The 24,711-nt window shown below is 40.3% G+C and overlaps 1 protein-coding gene across 5 annotated transcripts in view; it reads right to left on the minus strand.

Moving 5' to 3' along the window:
- The window catches only part of NECTIN3 (nectin cell adhesion molecule 3), a 138,416-nt gene extending 124,904 nt beyond the window's left edge, over positions 1-13,512 (minus strand). For 3 of the 5 annotated variants that reach the window (XM_032299152.1, XM_032299154.1, XM_032299150.1), the window contains exon 1: positions 11,465-11,883. In XM_032299152.1, the coding sequence (XP_032155043.1) occupies positions 11,465-11,624 (160 nt within the window). In that variant the 5' untranslated portion in view covers positions 11,625-11,883. Of the gene's footprint in view, positions 1-11,124; positions 11,227-11,464; positions 11,884-13,300 lie in introns of those variants that run through there. The other 2 variants (XM_032299155.1, XM_032299151.1) reach the window with 2 other exon arrangements.
- Between the last annotated feature and the right edge of the window lie 11,199 nt (positions 13,513-24,711).

Consider the following 24,711-nt stretch of genomic DNA (forward strand, 5'->3'; position numbering starts at 1 on the left):
TTCCCTCTCTCACACCTAGAAGTGTCTCAACATCTTCACTTATTATTTTCTCTTCCCTATCTAACAGAAAGAAGTGTCTTTTATTTCTAACACTAGCCTTTCTCCTCTTATGTTTTTAATGTTTCCACTTATCTCTTTTCCTGGACCTTGCCATTATCTATGAGCTTCTCCTGCTTCTCTCCCAAAGACACAGAAGTCTCATCATATAAATTAAATTTTTTTTAAAAAAGCTTTTCAACTTTCTATAGTGGACACTTGTGGACAATATATTGTATTGGGCTACGGCAACATCATCATCCAGTTTCTATGAGCAGCAATGCCAGGGTCAGAGACAAGGCTATAATACCCAGCATCCAGGAGACAGAAAGTAATGACCTTGACAAACTGCCCCTCAATAGTATCTTAGCTATGGTTCTGGGTATAGTTCTAGATGCCTACCTTCTTTTGGTTCTTGATTTCCATACCTGAAGCATCCAATAGTTTTCAAAAAACTGTCTTTTAACCATGGGGTCAAGTTTCTGATGTTTGTTAATAACACCTTCACTGATGTCATGCCTTGGGCTGCTGCTGTAACAAAATACCATAGACTAGCTCGCTTACAGTATTTCCTACAGCTCTGGAGCATGAAAGTCTGAGACAAGGGTGCCTAAAAAATAGTGGATCTTTGCTTTAAGATGTGACATTTTTCTCCTAACCACTTTCACTAAAATTACTAAGAGTCTTGAATGCCCTTACCTCTAGTAAAAGTATTCATTTATCAAATAAGATTTTTCTTTGTACATTATTTTTTTCTTCTCTCCCTCTGATAGCTTATCCAATCAAAGTATCTCAATGTAAAAAAAATTTCTGGCCCCCTACGCTCTTCCCTTCCCTCTTCCTACATTTTTTCTTCTCGCCCGCCCCCTTCTGCCTGCGTTCCCTTCTCTCTCTGAAACAGCTCATCCAATGCAAATACCCCAATCCTGGTAATTCCGTTTCACAAACTACCTCCTACCTCTCATACCTTACCCTTCTATCTCCCCCCTCACAAATTTCCAAGTATAGCTCAAAAATACACCACAAAGGCACCACAATTAAAATGCATGTGAAACCTTACTGGATTAATCCATCCTTTTATCATTCTTTCCTATTTATTCCTAGTTATTCCAAGTTAGTTCATATCTAACTCCTCCTTCCTTGCCCACAATGATATCCAAACAGCATGTAATCTACTTCTCAGATACAGTCCTCTCTTCAAATCCCTTTGCCAGATTGCCATTTGTCTCTGTAATCCTCTCTTTCCAAGGAACATTACAATGGTTGTCACCTTCACTTGTCTCTCACAGCTCCTAAATATCTTTTACATTTCTGCCAGAGCTATACAATGCTATATAAAGTCACAGATGGACTCAACAGTTACCTGCCTTCAAAAGTTCCTCAATGGCTACACAGTCTAATCTCATCAGCAAAGTATTTAAAAATCCATGACTTCTCTCCATAAAGTTAATGCCTGAACCACAAGGGAACACTAATTCCTTCTAGAATCCTCATCTCAGTGGTCTTTTAACTTGGAATGCCCTCTTTTTTATTGACTTTCTCTCACAGATGGAAATCTGAACTCTTCCTTCAAGATTCAGCTAGAAAATTAGCTACTCTAAGTCTTCCATCCCTAAATTGGTCCTCTTTCTATAATCTGACAATACTTTGTTTATATTTCTAACAAGATAATTCATTTTTGTTTGCTGTATTATTGTATTGTTTGTTGTATTTATATAGCACTTTATTGCAATTTAATTTCAGAGCAATTCTGTGAATAAAGTATTATTTAGCCAATCTAACAGGGGAGGAAACAAGCAGAGAAGTAACTGGCTTTAAAACACACACACACATATACACAGATAAAGACATGTTTCATTCCAATCTCCTGACAATTAAGTTTTACATTTATTCCAGGCAAAGACTTCAAGGAACCTGGCAGAGTCCTTCCTACGTAACAGATGCTTTATAGGGTTGCGGGGTTTTGTTTTGTTTTTTGTTTTTTTTGGTGAGACAGTCTTGCCGTGTTGTTCAGGATGGAATGCAGTGGCAAAATCTTAGCTCACTACAGCCTCAACCTCCCAGGCTCAAGCAATCCTCCCACCATACCCTCCTAAGTAGCTGTGACTACAGGTGAACTCCACCACGCCTGGCTAATTTTTTTGTTTTTTGGTAGAGATGAGGTCTATGTTGCCCAGGCTGGTCTCAAACAATTGGGCTCAAAACAATCCTCCTGCCTCAGCTTCCCAGGGATTACACGTGTGAGCCATGTGCCCAGCCTGCTTTGTGTTTTAAATATGTTTGAAACCACCCTGTTTTAACTGTCTAAACTCTTGAAGACATAGCTCAAAAGTCTCATTTTTAACTCTTCTAGTCCTTAATATTTTTGAAAGCTATATCATATCTCTTGGCATGTTGTTACAAATGTCATTTTATATATAAGCATGCCATTAATCTTACTAATGAGTTCATAAGCTTTAGAGAGCCAACATGCCTCATTCCACTGTGGTATCCTTTATACTCCCTAGCACATGGTTGTTGTTCAACAGTCCCCAATTTATCCCTTGTTCCAATCTCTAAGTCCTTTATTATTTTTTTTTTTTTTGCATGACAGATACAGTTCAACTGTGACTAAACTTTACTTCTACCCTAACAGTAAATATTACTCAGGAGGCTGAGGCAGGAGAATTGCCTGAACCCAGGAGGCGGAGGTTGCGGTGAGCCGAGATCGCGCCATTGCACTCCAGCCTGGGTAACCAGAGTGAAACTCCGTCTCAAAAAAAAAAAAAAAAATATATATATATATATATATTACTTAACCCATTCCTGAAATATAAAGCTCATATATAGGTCAGGGAAGTACTCTAAGTATCTGATGGTAGAAAAATCTAGAGTGACTATTTTAGATGACTGTAGAGGGCAGCAAAGCAACAGTAGTATCCTCAAATAAAACCATGTATTTTTCTTAGGGAACTTCAAATTTGTTTTTATATTTCAACAGATGCTGTCAGGGTTTAAATTTTCGAAGGACAAGAGACTTTTGGGGATGCCAAATACAAATTTCACCAGCTACTTATATATTTAAACATTTTCATTATCAACTGAAAATGTCATGAAAATATATCAATGCCCAGATCCTTTTATATGAAAAACAAGCTTGATAAACAATGCAGTTTCAAAATAGCCACCATAATTGCTGAGTACTTTAAGAATCTAAAAGTTGAAAATGTTTTCTCATTGAAAACTGTAAACATAATCTATCTCTTAATTTTATTTTCTTAAATACAGAAAAGAATATCAATAATCTAACTAGATAGTCTTATTTCCTGCTAATTAGTATTACTAATTCTAAACTTGATATGCCTTTTTGTTGTTCAAAATCAGTCAACTGTAGGGCCTATACCAGTTTAAAACAAAAAAATTATAAATCCTTTGACATTGTACTAGCATACAACAATAAACAGAATGAACCTTGAAAAGGAATAGGAATTCCCTTACCGTCATTTCAATATTGAAGTTCACTCTGTTTTTAATATGAACTATGCAGAAAAACTGTATCAAGATAATCATATATTTATAACCTCAGAATTATTTACAGGAATGGGGAAGCTACTATAAAAATTGATAGTGAATACAACTGCATTATTTGCATGTTATACATTATCAAAGATTGTGTTGGTGGTAATTTTTTACTTCCTTTAACAAGCAGAAATGAAGAGTTTTAGGGTAACTACAGTAGCCATTAACATAAGCAGACTTACGATTTAGGGAGAAATGCTATCATGTTTTAGCCCTGTGCCCTTAAAGAGAAATATAGAAGTGCTAGCTATAAGTCTTCTTCTACTTGATTCTCTTCCAAAAAACTAAAGGAACTAAGAAACACTTTTTTATATTCTGCATTTAAAGTAAAGTAGGTAGGCTATCTCTAAGCAGGTTTTAAAAACTAGGCAGTTTACTGTCAGACTTAGTATTAAATTAAATGTATAGCCATGAATGGTTATCTCTAATATAAATCAGTTTTGTAGGGAGTCTGCATCTATAATGAAGGACATTTGTGAAATGAATCTTAATCTACCCCACACTAGCCACAGCTAAATTAGAAATCTTATTAATAATCTTCAAAACCTATGGCCTAAGATTTTGAGTAATAGCAATCGTGTCTATCATGAATAATTCATAGCAATAGTTACTATATTAACCTGATTTTACTACAGTTTACCAATACTAACATATCATTTATACTTTTTTCTTCTGAATTGAAGCAATAGAAGAGTCAAGGATACTCCTGACATTTTATATAATGTTCCCAGACACTTAGTTGAAGTCCTAGCCTGGCATAGTTTTATATTAGGATAATTAAATTACAAAACAGACTATCTTAAATTTACCCACTTCATTCCTAAAACTCAATTCCAGAGTCAGATGTGTCATACATAAAGCATGATACATCTCACAGAAGCTGCTTAACAGGTAAATAACATACAGCTGATTTTGAAGTAACAAAGTACAAGACTACTATTCTCCTAGGAAGTCAATTCTGCAAACATCTCAAATTCAAAATGGGTAAGGCAATAGAAAACAGAATTGAAGAGAGGAAAAGGAATTTTTTAAAAAGAAAAATCAGTGGAGAACTATCTCAAGTAACATTTTTAAGTCTATCAAGCTTTTCTAATTACAAGAGTACAAACTTCTTTAAGAATATATTCCTATCCTGTGTTCTGCATAACATAGCTTCTGCAACATAATACATATTACGCATAAGAAAGAATTTGTTTAGTTTGTTAAACAGGATATTTTACTGAAGAATTTCTTAGACCGGCCGGGCGCGGTGGCTCAAGCCTGTAATCCCAGCACTTTGGTAGGCCGAGGCGGGTGGATCACAAGGTCAAGAGATCGAGACCATCCTGGTCAACATGGTGAAACCCCGTCTCTACTAAAAATACAAAAAATTAGCTGGGCATAGTGGTGCGTGCCTGTAATCCCAGCTACTCAGGAAGCTGAGGCAGGAGAATTGCCTGAACCCAGGAGGCGGAGGTTGCGGTGAGCCGAGATCGCGCCATTGCACTCCAGCCTGGGTAACATGAGTGAAACTCCGTCTCAAAAAAAAAAAAAAAAAAAGAATTTCTTAGACCATTAATAAACTAATGCACATTGTAACTTTCCATGAGGGATATATCATTCGTTTTTCCTATTCCCGAATGTATTAAACCATGGTACTTTTTATTCCAAAAACCTATCTTCTGAGACTAGCACTTCACAGAAACACTTTAACAAAGACTGTTCTCAACCTGAAAGCATGAAAAAAATGAAAACAGAATTGCATGCTCACTGTATGCAACAAATGGTGAGGGAAGCCTTCCTGGAAAAGTCAATCTTAAACAAGGCCCTTCAGAATTTGATAAGGTAGGAAGGAAGAGCAAAGGGCATAACCCACTTCAGAGACAATGAAAGGTTTGGACCTGAACTATCCAAACTGGTAGTCACCAGGAACATCACACTTGACTATAAAACGCATTAAATGCAGCTAATCCAAACTGAAATGATCTGTAAGTATAAAATATCTACCGGATTTCAAAAACTTACCATGAAGGAAAATGCAAAATATCTCAATTTTTAATAACAATTGCATGCTGAAATAATTTTTTGGTTACACTGTGTTAAATATGATAAATTTCACTTATTTCTTCTTTACTTTTTTAATGTGACATCATGAAAACTTGAAATTACATGACTGGCATTATATTTCTATTAAAATGTGCGCGTTTAGACTAACCTTGATTTTGCCATTAAACTCCTAAATAAAATATTAGTGTCTACTACACGCCAAACACATAGGGAAACAAATAGTGAACGAAAGGGTGAAGCATATTTCTTTCAGAAGATAACATCTGGTAAATTCATAAACGAAAATGCTATAATAAATAGCACTTGTCAAGCGAAGAAAGAATGATCTGATGTCTTTCAAAATACAAACGTCCCAATCCTTAGACTCCCTCCACACCTCAGCTGTCTAACAAAAATTGTTGATCTAGTATAAGTCCACAGTGGGGCCTGGCCATATTGTTCTGAAAAAGATTCCCTAGTAACTGATTAACTCGCACATCCTATCTTCACAGGCTCTAGCTATTCGAGAATAGTGATTTACAGCCCCACTCCCTTTTTCTGTTATTTTATTTCTTATGATGAAATCTAGGCTGACAGCCTAAAAAGCCTCTACTGGGTGCAAAAGCCAACCTATTTAAAGTAAGAACAAATTTGATTCTTGTTTTTTTAAACATTAAAGTTAAAGGAAACCAAACAAAGTTGTTTACACATGGCTCACATTCCAGTTTATGAGTATCTACTCACAATGCAACAGGTCTTCCCTAATCATCTTATTTAGCAGAATGAATGGTGGGCAGTCAATAGTCTTGCAAGAAAAACAATCTCCTGGATGCTATATTGAAGAAAACAGGTAAAATTCACAATATAAGTATATAATATCCTTTCTAAAACGACTATAGTACCTGCAATATGGCTATATCTAGACTCACAGGAGGCAAGCCTCATTAAAATTTGTAATTGAAAAGTTACATTATAATTAGTGACTCTTCTAGAAAAAAAACCTTGAAGCCTACCCTTAATAAAGTTTCATAACATTTTTTTTTTTTTTCTGAGACAGAGTCTCGCTCTGTTGCCCAGGCTGGAGTACAGTGGCTCAATCACAGTTCACTGCAGTCTCCTCCCCCCAGGGTTCAAGTGATTCTCCTGCCTCAGTCTCCTGAGTAGCTGGGATTACAGGCACCTGCCACCATGCCCAGCTATTTTGTATTTTTGGTAAAGATGGAGTTTCACCATGTTGGCCAGGCTGGTCTCAAACTCCTGACCTAAAGAGATCTGCCTGCCTCGGCCTCCCAAAGTACTGGGTTTATAGGAGTGAGCCATCGTGCCAGGCTTCACAAGAGATTTTAAATAAATGATTAAACTCTATCAGAGCTTATTCTGATAAATAAAATCATAAATTTTATAAAATTCAGGAAAGAACATATATTCAAGAATTTAAAGACTATTTTAGACAAAAATATATGAGATACTCAAGCATATGACAGATTAAGGGTGCTCAGATTTTGGATCTGTGTGCATGGTACACAAAATTGTCTTTAAAGTTTCATTACTGACCTAAGTGTTATTTGATTTTAACCTACATTTACATATTAATAGTAATTATTAACTGTCTCATCTTTTACAAACCATGTAGGCTTACTGTCAATTTTTAGGAAGATTTTAATAGATTACAGAATATGTTACAGCAATGCATTATTTACTCACTAATGTTTAATGGTTAAAAGTTACAGAATGTCAAAATGCTCTCTTAATTATCATAGTCAGTGTCCCTTCAATAATTTTCAAGTAATTAGCAATAACCCTTAAGTTTTATTCCCACACATACAAAATACACAACAGAATTGCCGAATTACTAAATTGTAAGCAGATGTAAGTGTGACATAAACAAGGTAAACACATATAATACACACAATTGACCAGCTTTTCCAATTCTTATTTCTGATGCTGTAGATAGATGCAAGGAAGGAAGATTTGATCTTTTCTGCTTGCTTCTAAATTTGGGTTACTTTCCAAAAACATCTGTTTAGGATGCAGAAAGACTCAAATCCGCAATATGTACTATATACCCCAACTGATACCATTAGTAACTTACAGCAGAATCAAATTGTGACTCCCTTCTCCAACTTCTATCTTCAATATAATCACTAACATTTTAAGTGACCTTAGGAACTGCCAAATCTTAAAACACATTGGACACCATTAATAGTCAACTAGGTTTTATACAATTATACAATTAATTTGACTGTATTCTAATATTCTGAACACTCATCATCTGTATATTTATATGAAGTAAATTTTACAAATATTTGAAGATCACTGACTGGGCTATACAATCAATATAAAGATGTAAAATACAAATACGGCAAGCCAATTTGAAAACTCAATTATTCAGGACATTGGTGTAGAATTTAAGAATCACTAACACTAGCCTAGTTAGTTTACGCTGTGCAATATAATAAATGCTAATATTTAAGTGTTACTATATTTCATGCACTTTCCCAAGCGTTTTATTCTGTCATTTAATCCTCACAAGATCTCTATTCGCAAGTTGGTAACGTTATCTCTTATTAAAACAAGAGAAACTTCAAGTTTCCAAGGTTAAATAACCTGCCAATGATTTACAGATAGAGAGAGAGAGAAAAGGAGGAAGGGAGGGAAGAACAGGGAGGGAAGGAAAAAGGTATCTCAATAAGATCTGACCCAAATGATTTTTTTAAAGTGACTTTTTTTCTCACTGCACATCATAAGCCTTTATATAACGGGTTAGGTTTCCCTTTTCCGGGCAAATCAAATACTTCATGAACACCAAACTGTTCTATAATCATGTTTCCTTTAGGTCGATCACCAAGTTATAAGCACCTTGAAGCCAGGACTCTGTCTTATTGATGTATTATGTCCCCAAGCACCTATCGAGTAGTCAAAAGGCTTTTAAAAATTCCATATCATATTAGATCTTCTTTTGTGTGATCTTTTAAACATCCATCTTAAGATAAAGCCTTGCTGAAAATGGAAAGTGGCAAAGAATCCCAGAGTCAAACGGGACCTCACAAAGGTCAAACAGTCTATATTCTTATTCATCACTACCATATCCATGCTAATTTTCTCTACGTCAACCCAAAAAAATTGTGGGAAGAAAAAGTGAAATAAATCTGATCATCTACGAATTGATTATTGCCATAATAAAGAAACTTAGAATTTCATAATTAAATGAGGTTTATCGAGTCAGATGATGCAGTCCCCTTGACACTTAAACCTAAGAATTTCTTAGGCTTAAAAACAAACAAACAAACTGGCAATCTGACAATCTGTAAAATTCTCATTTTAAAAGTTCAATTCTCCAAATAAGACAATGCACACCCCAAAACAGCCAGCCAGCGAATCTGATATAAATATTTTATAACTTTCAGAATACCACATCCACCAGTTTTGAGGAATATTTTTATTAACACGATACAGTTTAGTTAAGGCCACGCTGCATATCAAACATATCTACATATCAAAAATAACAGCAAAAAGAAAAACCTGTATGTGATAAAACAAGTAAAGCATTCTCAACATATCATCAGCTATAGTCATCTTTTTAAACCTTAAAAATCTTTTCAACTCTAAAACTGGCTCGACGCAAATACCAATCACATACCAAACCTTGTAAGTAGTACTATGAATGTCATTATAACTCTGTTAACTAACAGTAGTTAAGTCAACAATTTGTTAAATTAACAGCTTACTTGAAAATTTTACTTTCATACTATTAAGCTTCCATAAGTCATAACAATTGTGCCTATTCAAAGACTGAATTCTAAAATAAAGGTTGATGGAAAAAACTCTTCATAAGAGTTCACAAATTAGGATGTTACAACACTATAAGCCAAAAAAGGATGCTCTTTAAATGAGTAGCACACAGGAATACAAAACTGGTGTCTACCTCTACAACAATAAGAGTTGACTCTAAAGACTACACCAACTCTAAAACACAGTCCATTTGCCTACGCTGCTTAAGTTTTTAGGCTATAAAATAAAATAGCAAATCCTTCCAATACCACATTATTAAGGAGATTTTTAAAAATTGTGTTCTTCTTCCATGTGAAAACCAAGATGTTCCTTCTAAAGCAATCAACAATTCATTTTCACAACCACTAAGAAATTACAATGTAAATAATTCCTGTATCACCTATTCATATTACCCGGCTTCAGTCTTCCACAGAGCTTTGCCTAACTAGACCCGCCCCTCTGGAGGTATAAATATTCTCTCAGTCCTTAACATAAACGAGGTCAGGATAGTAAACTGGTAAGGTCCCCTCCAACAATCCTCTCACTCAATTGTGAGCAACATCCCCAATTCTCCTTCATGGAATAGAACAGCACACAAATTCAACCTAGTTTCTGGCATCAATTTAAAAAGATATAGCAATAAGAACTTTGTCTTGGAACCAAGTATCTGGGGATATAGAAACAGTGTACAAATAATAACATTTCATTTATCATACTATACTCTGTGTAAATCAGAAACTTTAATTACAGTGCTGGAAACGTGCTGGTAAACCGGTAGTGGAAATTGTCAGCCCAGAAGCAGCACTCAATCCCATCATGCAAACTTTGCTACCCTCAAAACCAACTACCCTGACTCACCTATCGTGTAATAGGATTCCTCTTCTTCTAAATCACACTACCCAAGAAATTTGCACACATCTCTCCTTTTAATACTGGTAAAACTTCAGTTTAAGGTTTCATGAAATACTGAAAGCCAATCTTTGAGCAAGCTTAAGTTCTGCCCGTCCACTTTTCTTACCAAGTTAAGAGCCCTCAAATAAATAACGTCTCGCAATGTTTTAATACTATTCCTTCCACCAAAGACTTCTCGCAGTGTTTTAAGACTATTCCTCCCACCAAAGACTGGTGTCCTTATTTTCCCAAATCACTGCCTTTCATTACGTCCATTTCCCTTGCATGAAAAGCAGACTTTTTTTTTTTTTTTTTTTTCAGCACGATCCTTAATAAGTAGGCTTCTAGTCTGCCATACCTGGGAACAAAACTCACAGAGACTAGCTCCCAAATAAGACAGGAAAACAGTAACATAACACGAGGAAAGAGACGGAAAACTGGCGTGTGACTATTTTGGTTAGAACAGCCGGGCACAGTCCATAAAATCAGGTATTTAACACGTAAACCTTGTTCCTGGGGGGGGTTGCTAAAATAAGCACTGATAGTGTGAGAGACGTCCCACAAGCTGGAAGGCAGGGACCAGGCTCAATCTAAAGAGATCCAGAAGCTGCCAGGGCAGAGGCGGGGACCGCCAGACGGAAGAAAACTGGTTGTAGAGGATGCTGCGGCTGGGTGGGCTAAGACGGTGCTTTCTCCAGGATGGAAGGCCTAGAGAAGTGGACCCGGAGGCTTCATTCCGTCGGGCTCCGGTCCCTAGGGTTTCTGGGCTCCCAGCTCAAGTTTCACCGGGGAAAAAAAAAGCAGCCAACATGCATCCCGGCACCTTAACCCACGAGCCTGCGCTCTCCGCTCCAGGGCAATGAGCTAGAAGTAACGGTCCCCGGAGCAAACACGGAGCTCGGCGCACTGAGCACCATCGCCAACCCTCGGCCATCCGAGCCGCGACCCGCGCGGCCGCGGGGGAGGGGAGCCGGCCGCCGGCGCAGCACTAGCTGGCCCGGCCCTTCCAGGGCCTCGCCCCGGGCGCGGCGAAAAGTTTCCAGCCAAAGTCCTCATCACTCGCTCGCGCAGCCAACCGCCAAACACAACCGCCTCGCTGCCCGGGAGAGCTGCTGGGCAGAGCCGGCCGCGGCGCCCGCACCCTCAGTGGCGTCTCCCACGCCGGCCGCCGAGATTCACCTACCACAGAGCCGGGAGAAAAGCAGCAGCGGGAAGAGCAGCAGCAGCAGCGGAGGTGGCGTCGGGGGCTGCAGCAGGAGCCCGGCTCCGAGGACAGAAGCGGAGGAAAGTTGTGTTCTGCCGCCTCCGGGACACAGCAAGGCCGGCCGCGGGGTCCGCGCCATCCCCCACCCTCCCCCCGGCCCGCTAGCCCGCCCGTCCTCCCGCTCCCCCGGCCCCGGCGCCTCCGGCTCTGGGCGGCGGCTGTGGAAGGTCCGGCGCGCGCGTCCCCAGCTCCCAGCTCTAGCGCCGTCGCTGCCGGCTGACACTCAGCCGAGCGCTGGCGGCTGCTTCGACACCGCCGTCGCCGACGCCACTGCCGAGGCTGAGGCGGGAGCCGCCCGCCGCCGCCGCCACTCCCCTCCCCCCGGCAACAGCCCGCCTCGAACTCCTGGGAACTCGGAACGCACCACCCCGCCCCACGCGGGAGGGGGGAAAGTAGCCGACCCTCAGAGCGGTCTCCCGACTCGCCCGCCCTCCCCGCACAACTTCAGCTCCCGTCTGATCCCCGGGCGCAAGCCCTGTCTCCTCCCACCCCGCCCTCCTACACACGCTCCTCCCCTTTCAAAAAAAAAGCAACTCTTTTCATCCACTTTGATAACGGGGTTCCTCCCAAAGCAGAGCTTTAAAAGGGGCAGGAAAATCTGGAATAGGTTAGTCGGCCCCGCCCCTCGTTCCTGCCTGGTTTTCCCCCTTCCCTGCCTTTCCAATGGTCTCGCCCACTCCTCCCCTCTTGGGTCCACCGAGGCCCCAGCGCCGACTGAGGCGAGGGCTGCGGGACAATCACGCTACGCGCTTGCCTCTCCCGGGCGGCGCTCTCCCTCTGGCGGGGACCGGAGACGACGAGGGGTGGGAGAGGAAGGCAGGAGGGGGCTGCTCTTCCGTTGCCCAAGCTAATGGTTCCTGTGTAGGAAGCTGTACGCAGCCTGTTGGACTAGTAATCTTCCTCCTCGCTGGGGCGCGGGGGACTGAAGGGAGAGACTTTCTCCTCCTTCCTGCTCCCTGGGACAGCTGTGCTCTCCGAATCCCTCCCTCCTTCCCAGCCCACTTCCCCGCTCGCCGAGGCACGTTTGCTCAGGCGTTTTTCCTGCTCTTTTCCCTGGTAGGGCGGCTTGGTGGAAGGGTCGGCGGAGCTGGGCGAGGAGAGGGGTCTCAGAAGGTTTGCTTTCTCGCTGTTGCTTCTCACTGGCCGCTGGGCTGTCCACTTTCTGCGCCGGGCAACTGGCAACAGGAGGCCATGGATTTCCCCTAACGAGTGCGTTGGTGTTTTTCGTTCGTTTTGTTTCGTTTGCATGTTCGTATGTGTAGTTTTATTTTCTTGTCTGTTTTCCTTTGAACTGATCGCAGAGACGCGACCTCGGGAAGCGTTAAACATTTGCCCGTAAGAGGAGCGTCTGTGGTCCACCATGACCCTCGCTCACCCCAGGTGGCTGCCCGCCCTGCCCTCTCCATCCTCCCGCCTTGCACAGTACCGGCGATTGACCTTGGAGCCACTGCCACATCGGTTCTGCGGGGGGAGTAGGAGGGTGGACAATTTGGACTGTCCGGCGTAGGGGGCGGATTGAAGGCGGAGGACACCAGTCCACAGGCCTGACACCATTAATTTTATGTAGCTCCTGTCATCTCCACCAGATAGCCGTGTGTTCCAATAACGGGAAAGCTGAACAAGGATCAGCCGCCCAGGAATTAGCCTGTCGAAGCTCAACTAATGCTTGCTTGCGGCCAAGACCACGCTGTCTTCGGCTTTCGGTCACTAGGGTCTTCCCACCTTCCGCCCGCTGGATTACAAGGCTTTACTCACCTCCAAGGCTACAAGCCATTCTGTACCCTGCCCACCTCTTCTTTTCTTTCTTAACTTCTGCCTCCCAGCCAGTCTCCCAGCTCTCGGTCCACCTTTTTCCCTCCATCCCTTTCCTATTCCTCCCTCCCTGTGTCTGTCTGCCTCTGTTGTTCCCTGTAAGCCTGTGTCCTGCAGCCAAGACTTTCTATCACCTATTCTCAAGATGGACTTATGAATAAACCTTGTTCTGCATCGCTCCGGAAGATCCCCTGATGAGGATCATAATTGACAAAATGTAGCTATTGTGACATTCCTCGGCTGTGCTGACACCACCTTTTCCCTTGAGAAAATTTCTTTTCCTGTATTTGCATTCCCTAAACCTAATTTCACTGCTAAATTTAGACAGCCCACTGCGCAGCCACTAGCTAATTATCTGTTTAGATAGCACTTTAACACGTTGTTGAGATTCAGTTAAATGTTAACCAAAATTTTAATATCACTAGCCAATTTCATTCCCCCAGGTTTTCCCTGATGGTTCCAAATCTCCAAGAAAAATAATTGAGCCAACATTTCCAAAGATGCCAAAGGCTTAACTTGGGTGGGGCCATTAGGCAATTGCTACAGAGACCATAAGGAATTAGCAGATTTAGTTCTTCTCAAAAATATAATATGGAGCTATAACAAATATATTTCCTCCCTATTTATAGAAATTGAATAGTGGCCTGCTATGATCTTCTCTGACCTAAAGTGAAGAGAAAGCATGGAAAAGAAGTATTTATAGATCTTATATAAGCATTAAAAGAGCGCCATGCTGGTGTTTTATGTGCATATATGTATTATGTTCTAACAATAATAATTTGTGTTTATACAGCATCTTCAACTCAAGATGTCAAAGCACAAGCTCACTTCGGAAGGTAGCAATTACTATGATCTCTACTTGACAGCTGCAAGAACCTAGGCACAGAGTTTAAGTGCTCTGCTAATACTACCAGCCATATGTGGTGGTTATCCTGCCAGAACCAAGTTCTTGCCTTCCAGTGGACACCATTGACCTCTCAAGATTATTCTTTAAGTTAAAAAGAATAAATTTACTAAGGTAACTCAAATTTCTACTTTCTATAGTAAAAGTATCCAATCTTAAATAACATTCTCCTCAGATGAATGAATTTTAGACATACCCACCCCAAGCTTTCCTGTTGGAAATTTTTACTGGCTACAGAAAGAGATTTTACATTACATATACAACTGATTTTTTTTCAAGGGCAGAAATACTGTTAATTTTTTATAAACCTTTAACATGAGATTATTAGTGGGTTCTATGCCATTACATATAAGTTCACATTTATTGTTTGAGTAACAAACTGTTTTAAGGAATGTGTAATTATAACTAACATTAATATTTCTGACACCACTGAATAACAAAGTATGCATGTATTTTTTTCAGAAAAAAATTATCTGAACAGAAAGCAACATAATCCTAATGCCAACAATGGTTTCATTGTTTTGGATTAAAAGTACTGATGGTGTCCATCCTACTTTCGGCTCAAAGCTTGTTTGCCAATTATCAAGGTTCATTAACTCTTAACTAAAAAACAAAGGTTGACATCTTAACAAAGAAGTAATTATGTACAGTGCTAGGCATTTTGCATTTACTCAAATAATCCAAGTAAAAGGTTTGAGACTATTATTAGAATTTCATAGCTGACTGAAACAAAGGAAGTATTTTATAGAAGAGATAAGATATTATATACTTCAGCTAATTCTCCTTAACATCAGCAATTTTTTTACAACCTGCTGTGTGAGGAAACAGCTTTTCCTATGTAGAAGAGGTGAACAATATTTTGTGGAATATTTGAACTTGGTACTATAAATAATAACCTTATGTTACCCAGTTAGGATCACAGTTTTTGTAAAGAGAATTATACAAATAATAAAAAAAAACAAACTGCAAAGCCACCGAAAAGCCCATCCACTTGCAAAATGTTCACCAACCTCATTCTTATTAAATGAAATTTGTTCTTACTGAAGAGATCTTCCCTATATACTCATATGCCTTTCTTCCTCCTATTTCCTTTGGGTCTTTGTTAAAATTTAACTTTATCCTTGAGGCTCTCCAACACCACCTATGAAAAAGCTGCCCCCCCACCCTAATCCCTATGCCCTTAACTTGCTTTATTTTCTCCATTGCCCTTGCCATCTGACATGTCTCTATTTATTGTCTGTTCCCTCTCACTAGAAGGAAAGTTCCACAAGGGCAAGCAAATATCTATATTTTCACTGCTAAAACTCAAGTAGGCCAGGCACCATACCTCCTGCCTATAATCCCAGCACTTTGAGAGGCTGAGGCTGGCAAATTGCCTGAGTCCAGGAGTTTGAGACCAGCCTGGGCAACAAGAATGTATTAGCCTGTTCTCATGCTGCTAATAAAGACAAACCCAAGATTGGGTAATTTATAAAGGAAAGAGGTTTAATTGACTCAGTTCCAAATGGCTGGGGAGGCCTCACAATCATGAAGAAGGCAAGGAGGAGCAAAGTCACATTTTACATGGTGACAGGCAAGAGAGCATGTCCAGGGGAAATTACTTTTATAAAACCATCAGCTCTCATGAGGCTTATCAGTATCATGAAAACAGCAAGAGAAAGACCTGCCCCCATGATTCAATTACCTACCACTGGGTCCCTCCCATGACATGTGGGAATTGTGGGAGCTATAATTCAAGATGAAATTTGGGTGGGGACACAGCCAAACCATATCGATAGCAAAACCTCCTCTCTACTGAAAATACAGACAAACGAAAATTAGCCAGGTGTGGTGGCATGCTTCTACAGTCCCAGCTATTCCAGAGGCTGAAGTGGGAGAATCACCTGAGCCTGGGAGGCTGAGGTAGCAGTGAGCCTAGATCATATCCCTATACTCTAGACAGCTGGAGAAAGACCCTGTCCCCCCACTGTCCCCCCGAAAAACAAACAAAAATGAAAAAAGAAAAATCCCGTGTACCTAGAATAATGTCGGCCATATAGGTTTCAAATTGGATGATTAAATGATTATTGTGAAATAGCATACTTAAGTACATGTGTCATTCATTAGATGTTTATACTTCTTTAAGGTCTTGAACATAGGATAAATCATGACTTTTTTTTTTTTAAGCTGGAAGGTGGTTACTCTGATCATTGCTTAACACTCTTGTAATAATTGTTACTGGTGCTGTTTATTAAACTATTATCTCTCCACTATGTATTCATAGTTCTGCCCTGGTTTTGTAAGGCTGATGCTAGGACTCTATGCAAACTATGTATCTCCTTTACCAACTGGCTTCCTGACAGGTTCTATCAATAGAGGTCACTGGAGAAAATGTGGACCCCTGGAGTAGGACAAAAAGGGACGTGTTCCTTTCCATTTGCTTCTTGCTATCAGCATCACCTCAGCAGTAATAACCTGTCACACTGTCTTTAACAGTTGATTCCAGCCTCCCACTTCTTTTATACTCTAAATCCCAGAGTCCTTATGAGTCTTCAAAAGTACCAGCCCCAGGTAGGCTGTTTCTATTTGTCAGAGGTCCAAGCCCAGCTAAGGAGGATGGCTCCATTAAACTTCTGAATTCTAATAATACAACCTTTTTTCCTTTTCCTCCTAGCTCTAAAGGTAGTAACAGCTTCCCACAGTTTATATCTCTGGGTCACCGCAGTATTCCCCTTTTTGATCTGGAGAACCACCCCTACCATCCCTGTGTAACATTTTCATATATTCCCTTGATTACATAGTATAGTTTCTATATTCCTGATTGGACCTCAACTTATTTTTCAGTGACTATGTCCCAAGACCTGCCCTTGTAGTAGCTATTTTTTTCTAAGTTGAACTGTTTAAATCACAGAACCAACATCAGTCCATCAATTAATGTAAATAAAAACAACAAGGCAAATGAGCAAAATTTATTTTTTTGTTGGCAATAATCTAGGTTAGCAGAGATGGATCATAAATATGTAAATTTGGGACTAATTATATTGTCAGCAGTATATACACATGCTTTGTATTCTTGTTGTTGTTCCTCATGCAGGTCATGGTAAAACAAACATAAATTTCTCATTTTTAGATTGTTAGGTGATTTTTTAAATGAACTTTGCAATTGAGAATTATTATGAAATTAAGAACAAAAGGAATATACAGTTTAATAGATGAAATAAGACCTAGTGTTTGATAGATCACTAGGGTGATTATAGTTTACAATAATCTATTGTGTATTTCAAAATAGCTAGAAGAGAATAATTCAAATGTTTCTAGCAGAAAGAAAAGGCCAATATTTAAAGTAATGGATATCCCATTTATACTGATTTTATCTTTACAAATTACATGAATGTGTTGCCACATGTACCCCCAAAATATGTACATCTATTATGTATCAATACAAACAAATAAAACTTTAAAAATTATTTGAGAAGAGATTTGGACTTTTTCTTAAACCTACAATGAAAACAAATTTACATTTTACATAACTATCTAAAGCCTAGCTCTATTTGTAGTATACAACTCCTATAGAGGTGCTGGTGTTCAAAAAATATAGTTTGAAAAACTGATATGCAGGCAGAAAAAAAGAGCTATACTGTATCATTTTGATAGGTAGGTTAAATAATAGTGTAGGTAGCTTTAACAAAGATGATTAAGCTACTATGTACTGGAATCTGTGTTAGGTATTGGAAATAGAAAACCCCAAGTCCTGACTCCAAATACTAATAACAATATTCTTGCAAACGTTGGAGGGATGTACAGTATGTGACAGAGCAGAGGACTCTCAAGTCTGCCTAAAAGAGACTGGGAAACCCTCACAGCACAGATAACATGTGAACAGTCTTAAAGAATGACTAGAAATTTTACGTATGGATGGAGAAAAAGCAGAAGAGGGAATAGGGGAATGATAGACAGAAGGACACAGAGGCACGACTTAGTATGATGTCTTCTATAACCCATAAGCATGTCTTTTTAGTTGAACTGTTTAAATCACAGCGCCAACATCAGTCCATCACACAAAGGGGAATTGGAAGATAAGATAAAAATGAAGTTAAATGGGCAGGTAGGGATTGTTTGTACCTTGTAAGGGAGTTTGGATGTTATCTGGTCAATCATGAGAACAAATAAATTTTGAGTAGGGGAATGACAAGATTAGATTTGCTAGAAAAGTCAGAGAAAAATGTGAAAACGGATATATTGTCAGGGGATTTGGGAGAATTATAAACAGGAGCTTAGTAAGAAACTTGTTATATGGAACAGCGTGAATGAAGGTCTGAACTTTCATTCCTGGATGAAATAAAGTGATAAAGAAAATGGGAAGGAGAAAATGAATTCAGGGGAATTTTAATATTTTAAAATAAAATAGTTTATTTCCAGAGTGGGTTGAAAGTATGGTGTGGCTAGCTAGGAGGTAATGATCTGGACAACTGAGAGAAGCAAGAAACAAAAGGCATGAGAGCAAAGTGATGAAAAAAAGCACTTAAAGTAGGCAATGAAAACATGGGTAGAGGCAGAAAGATGTTAGAAGAGAGAACATAGCGAAGAAAATAGGGGTAGAAAAAACAAATGACAAAGTTTTACAATAATGTAATTGATGATTTTATAAATTATTGAGCAAAATTTTAGGGCAGATTTTATCATTTACTTCCACTAAATATTGTTCCTTGGAGTCTCATTTCTCTGTTAACCAGCTTTATGTAATGTCCAGTACAGTTTCTTTTACATTGTCAATAACCAAAAAATATTTCTTGAAAGGAAGAAAGGGAAAAGAAAAGAGTAGATGGTTTTGCTGTTATATTTAGATTGAACTGAACTAAAGAATTCTGGTGTCTGTGTAGGATCAGTACAGTAAAAAGCCACTTCTTCCCTCATAGATATTTCAACAAATCCTGCCCTAATTAATCACCTAAAGCACTGTTTCTAACTTGTACCCTTTGCTATCCAACCCAAAACATATATTTATCAGACATGCCATGCCCCCTAACCAAGAGAGACATACAGAAGGAGTCTGTGTAATGTAATGGTGAAATCCCTGGAGTCACATTGCCTAGGTTTCAGTTCAAATCCTCACTTGGTAACCCTACGCAAGTTATATCTTACCTTCCTCATGTGAAAATAGGGAAAATGATTATTTCTTCCTCATCATATTTCAGGGTACAGTTAGTTTATGTAATTACTTTAAAAGGGGCCTAATACATAAAGCCCAAGACGTGTTAGGTGTGGTAGTAGTTTTGTTAGTAGTAGTATTAATATTAGTATTTTATTATACTTCTGAGACAGGGTCTTGCTCTGTCACCCAGACTGTAGTGCAGTGACACCATCGGGACTCACTGCAGACTGGACTTCCCCAACTCAAGTGACCCACCCACTTCAGCTTCCCGAGTAGCTGGGACTAGCGACATATACCACCATGCCTGGCAATTTTTATTTTTTGTAGAGATCAGGGTCTCACTGTGTTACCCTGGCTGTGTTAGTATTTTACACATACATTTAGAAATTGCATATCAATCACAGCAGCCTGGGAATAGAATTTCGATTAGGCTCATGTTGCCAACAATCCAATTGAAATCTCAAAACCAATTCTGATAAACTCTGACTTACATTAACCAGACTGTGTTAATTCAGCATCATTCTTTTTTTGGTTTACATACCTCTGCAGTTTACCTCTAGAATAATGCTCCCCAAGAGGTCTATATCTTAATCTCCCAAACCTGTGAACAATATATGGCAAAAGGGGATTAAGTTTGCAGATAGAATTAAGGTTGCTAATCACCTGACCTTAAAAATAGGGAGATTATCCTGGATTATCCAGTTGGGCACAAGGGTCCTTAAAAGTCAGAGGAAGGTAGAAGACAAGAGTAAGACAGAGATGTGACCACGGAAGGATGGTCAGTGAGACACAGGTTGGGGCTTTGAAGATGGAAGGGAGCAGTGAGGCAAAGAATATGGCAGTATATAGAAGACTGAAAAGGCAGGCTGGGTACAGTGGCTCATACTTGTAATCCTAGTATGTTGGGAGGCAAGAAAAAAAGTCCAGGAGTTTGAGACCAGCCTGGGCAACATAGGAAGGCCCTGTATCTACAAAAAAGGTAAAAAAATAGTTGGACATGATAGTACACACCTGTGGTCCCAGCTACTCTGGAAGCTGAGGCAGGAGAATTGCTTGAGCCTGGGAGGTGAAGGCTGCAGTGACCTGAGATCTCACAACTGCACCTCAGCTTGGACAACAAGCAAGACCCCATCTCAGAAAAAAAAGAGCGAAGACACAGATTCCCCCTTAGAGCCTCCAAAATGGAATATAATCCTGCCCATATCTTGATTTTGGCCCAGTGAGAACTGTGAAAGACTCCTAACCAACAGGACTATAAGCCAATACATTTGTGTTGTTATAAGCCATTGAATCTGTAGTAATGTTATAGCAGCAGTAGAAAACGAATCCATCTCCCAATTCCTTTATGTTAACTTCTAGGAGCAACATTCAAGAATATTAACAAAAACTCAGTTTTTGTGTTTCATTTTGTTTTTTGTTTTTTTGAGACAGTGTATCGCTCTGTCACTCAGGCTGGAGTGCAGTGACATGATCTTGGCTCACTGCAACCTCCGCCTGCTGGGCTCAAGCCATTCTCCTTCCTCAGCCTCCAAAGTACTTGGGACTACAGGCATGCGCCACCATGCCCAGCTAATTTTTGTATTTTTAGTAGAGACAAGGTTTCACCATGTTGGCCAGGATGGTCTCAGTCTCTTGACCATCCATCTGCCTCAGGCTCCCAAAGTGCTGGGATAACAGGTGTGAGCCACTGCACCCAGCCTATTTTTTTTTTTAATATACTTAAATTCAGGGATACATGTACAGAATGTGCAGATTTGTTACATAGATATACATGTGCCACGGTGGTTTGCTGCACCCATCAAACCGTCTCCTGCACTAGGTATACCTCCTAATGCTATCCTTCCCCGTGCCTCCCACCACTCTACAGGTGCCAGTGTGTCATGATCCAATCCCTGTGCCCATATGTTCTTATTGTGCAACTCCCACTTATGAGTGAGAACATGTGGTGTTTGATTTTCTCTTCTTGTGTCAGTTTTCTGAGAATGATGGTTTTCAGCTTCATCTATGTCCCTGCAAAGGACATGAACTCATCCTTTTTTATGGCTGCATAGTATTCCATGGTGTATATGTGCCACATTTTCCTAATCCAGTCTGTCATTGATGGGCATTTGGGTTGGATCCAAATCTTTGCCATTGTGAATAGTGCTACAATAAACATACATGTGCTTGCGTCTTTAGAGTAGAATGATTTATAATCCTTTGGGCATATACTCAGTAATGGGATTGCTGGGTCAAAGGCATTTCTAGTTCTAGATCCCTGAGGAATCACCACACTGTCTTCCACAATGGTTGAACTAATTTATACTCCCACCAACAGTGTAAAAGCATTCCTGTTTCTCCACATCTTCTCCAGCATCTGTTGTTTCCTGACTTTTTGGTGATCATTATTCTAACTAGCATGAGATGGTATCTTATAGTGGTTTTGATTTGCATTTCTCTAATGACCACTGATGATGAGCTTTTTTTCATAAGTTTGTTGCTTGCATAAATGTCTTCTTTTGAAGTGTCTGTTCATATTCTTCACTCACTTTTTGATTTTTTTGTTTGTTTGTTTTGTTTTTGTTTTTTTTTCCTGGTAAATTTGTTTAAGTTCCTTGTAGATTCTGGATATCAGCCCTTTGTCAGATGGATAGATTGCAAAATTTTTCCCAGTTCTGTAGAGAACAGGCTGCCTGTTCACTCTGATAATAGTTTCTTTTGCTGTTCAGACACTCTTTCACTTAATTGGATCCCATTTGTCAATTTTGGCTTTTGTTGCCATTGCTTTTGATGTTTTGGTCATGAAGTCTTTGCCAATGGCTATTTCCTGAATGGTATTCCCTAGGTTTTCTTCTAGGGTTTTTATGGTTTTATGTTTAAATCTTTAATCAATCTTGAGTTAATTTTTATATAAAGTATATATACAGTTTTAGTTTTCTGTACATGGCTAGCCGGTTTTTCCAACACCATTTATTAAACAGGGAATCCTTTCCTCATTGCTTGTTTTTGTCAGGTTTGTCAAAGATCACATGGTTGTGTAATATTGGGGTTCAGGGGTTCAGGGTGCCCTTAGCTCCCCTGAGAGGATGTTTTTCCAGGTTCTTGGTCTCCTGCCCTCTCAAGAATGAGAGAGGGGACCATGGCGCAGTGCACAGTAAATGCTGGTCTCAAAAGTGTAGAAAGTGATTTATTTAGAGAGAGAGAGAGAGAGAGCGAGAAACATAAGGAGAGAGAAAGAAACAGCTAACTCTCACACTGAGTGAGAGAATCCAGAAAGATGGAATCCAGGAGAGGAAAGCAGCTTCCACTCTGGGGAAGGGAACAGAAAGAGATGGAGTTTAGGAGGGGAAGACAGGCTTCCACAAGAGTGTGTGGAAGGGGACTCCAGAGAGGAAATCCAGGAGAGAGAAAGATGGCTTCCATGAAGGGAGTGTTCGTGGAAGGGGACCCAAATATGGAGTCTGAAGGGGTGTGGAAGAAGGGGACTTTCAGCCTGGGAGGAACCCCCACCTTCTCTAAGACCCCAGGCCAATGAAAGGAGTTCCTTAGAACTTCCGCTGGAGTGACTGACTCTTAGTTTCTTCCCGCGCCCATGAAATTCAAACATAAACCGTTAAGTCTCCCAGGTGGAGAGAGATGGGAGGGGGGCATGGTGCTAGGAAGTTCTTGCCCTTAAAACAACGTCCCCTTGTGGACCCGGAAAGAGAATACATTCCCTCATTCCCCCGCTCTGAATAGGAAAGCCCAACATCTGTTGGAATTATGGTTGTCGATCCTCTTTAACTACTTCCTGCTGAAATGGGGTGTAGAAAGGGCCTTGCAGTTGAGGCTTCCTCCAGAGGGAAGTCTTTCAGGGGTACAGGTTGATCCTGAGGTCCACGATAGAGCTCACGAGCCAAGGACATCAGGGGTTCCAGCAGCAGGATTATTTGTGACCTTATGGTTCTATAAGAAATGAGTGTGACAAGATGGTTAAAGATGAGAGGTCCAGAGGCCAAAAAATATAGAATGGTTATAAATGAGCCTAGGAGAGAATAGAGCCAGGGCAGTCAGTTGTTAAACAAGCTTCACAATTAACTGGTTTACAAAATATCAGCATTTTGCCTAGAGACAGATTCCCTTCCCACTATGAAAAGGATACTCAGAGTTTGAGAGATAGCGAAGTTGAGGGTTATAGTCCTGTTAATGCCAGGATATAAATTAGACTTATGCGTGGTTACTTCCCCGAGGATCTTGTTGGAAAAGCAGATGTGGATCTTCTAAGAACTCGCAGGGATATGAATTGTTGTCTCCTGGAACTTCAGGCTGCGGAGTGGAGGGTCTATGACTTTCCTCAGGAGGTATCCAAGGCTTTAGCCGAGTGTGATGAACCCATGAGTCAATTCCCACCACTTTAACTGCCATTGAGGTAGACAGAATAACCAAAATGACCCTTCCCAAGATGGGCCTAGAGAGGGAGAGTCTGAGGGGAGAGATTTAACAAGCACCAAGTTTTCAGGGCAGGAGAGAAATACTAAGAAGGCTGTGCCAGCATCCGGGAGAAGACTGACTTCCTGGACTTCTATGGTCAGCTTTACCCAGGGCTCTGTGGGGGTGACGCCTCATGCTGGCACTAACTCCAGGCACCCTCAGTCCTGCCATTAGGTCATCTGGTCGGACACCTCAGGCCCTGGGAACCTTCATCCCCTGGGACAGTGTGCTTTCCAGTGATTTCCTTGGCACATCAGGCAAGGACAAGATGGTGGTCCATTCCTATGGGGACAATTTCTTGTAAAATGTCCCATGAGGCCACACTGGTAACAAGTTCTGTCAGACTGGCGAATAACCCAAACGTTTCCCTCATTTGAGCCCTGGGTCTGCTTGCCTGAAAGCCATAACTAAGGCTGATCTCTCCTGTTCCTTTCAACCGATTCCTTCTCATCTCTATTATAAATCACTGAGGTTGCCTGGACTCTGTTCTGGTCCCAAAGCCAGCTTCTGGAGCTTCCACCCAATACCTGCTGCTAACTGAGTAATGGACTTGTCCTTTAGTATTAACTGATTCCCAATGGAGTCTGGTGACAGGGGGTGTACTTTATTAAGGCATCCTGCAATTGCTCAAGGAAAGCTGTTGGGTTTTTTTCCCTTCCCTTTGGGGGTTAGTTTTGCCACTTGGCAGAGGGTAATTTGGCCATGCTATTTGGCAGAGAAAAATGAGTGGCTTCTTCCTTAAAGACTATATGTCAAATCGGTCCCAATTTTCCAGTATACACTTTAATGGGGACTTGAGCTTGGGAATAGAAGGACTTATCTGAAATCGCACATAAGGGATGCCTGCATCCCCAATTAAAGAAATTATAG

This window comes from Sapajus apella, unplaced genomic scaffold, assembly GCF_009761245.1.
Source record: "Sapajus apella isolate SASKATOON/1434 unplaced genomic scaffold, GSC_monkey_1.0 scaffold40, whole genome shotgun sequence".
NCBI classification, from domain to species: Eukaryota; Metazoa; Chordata; class Mammalia; order Primates; family Cebidae; genus Sapajus; species Sapajus apella.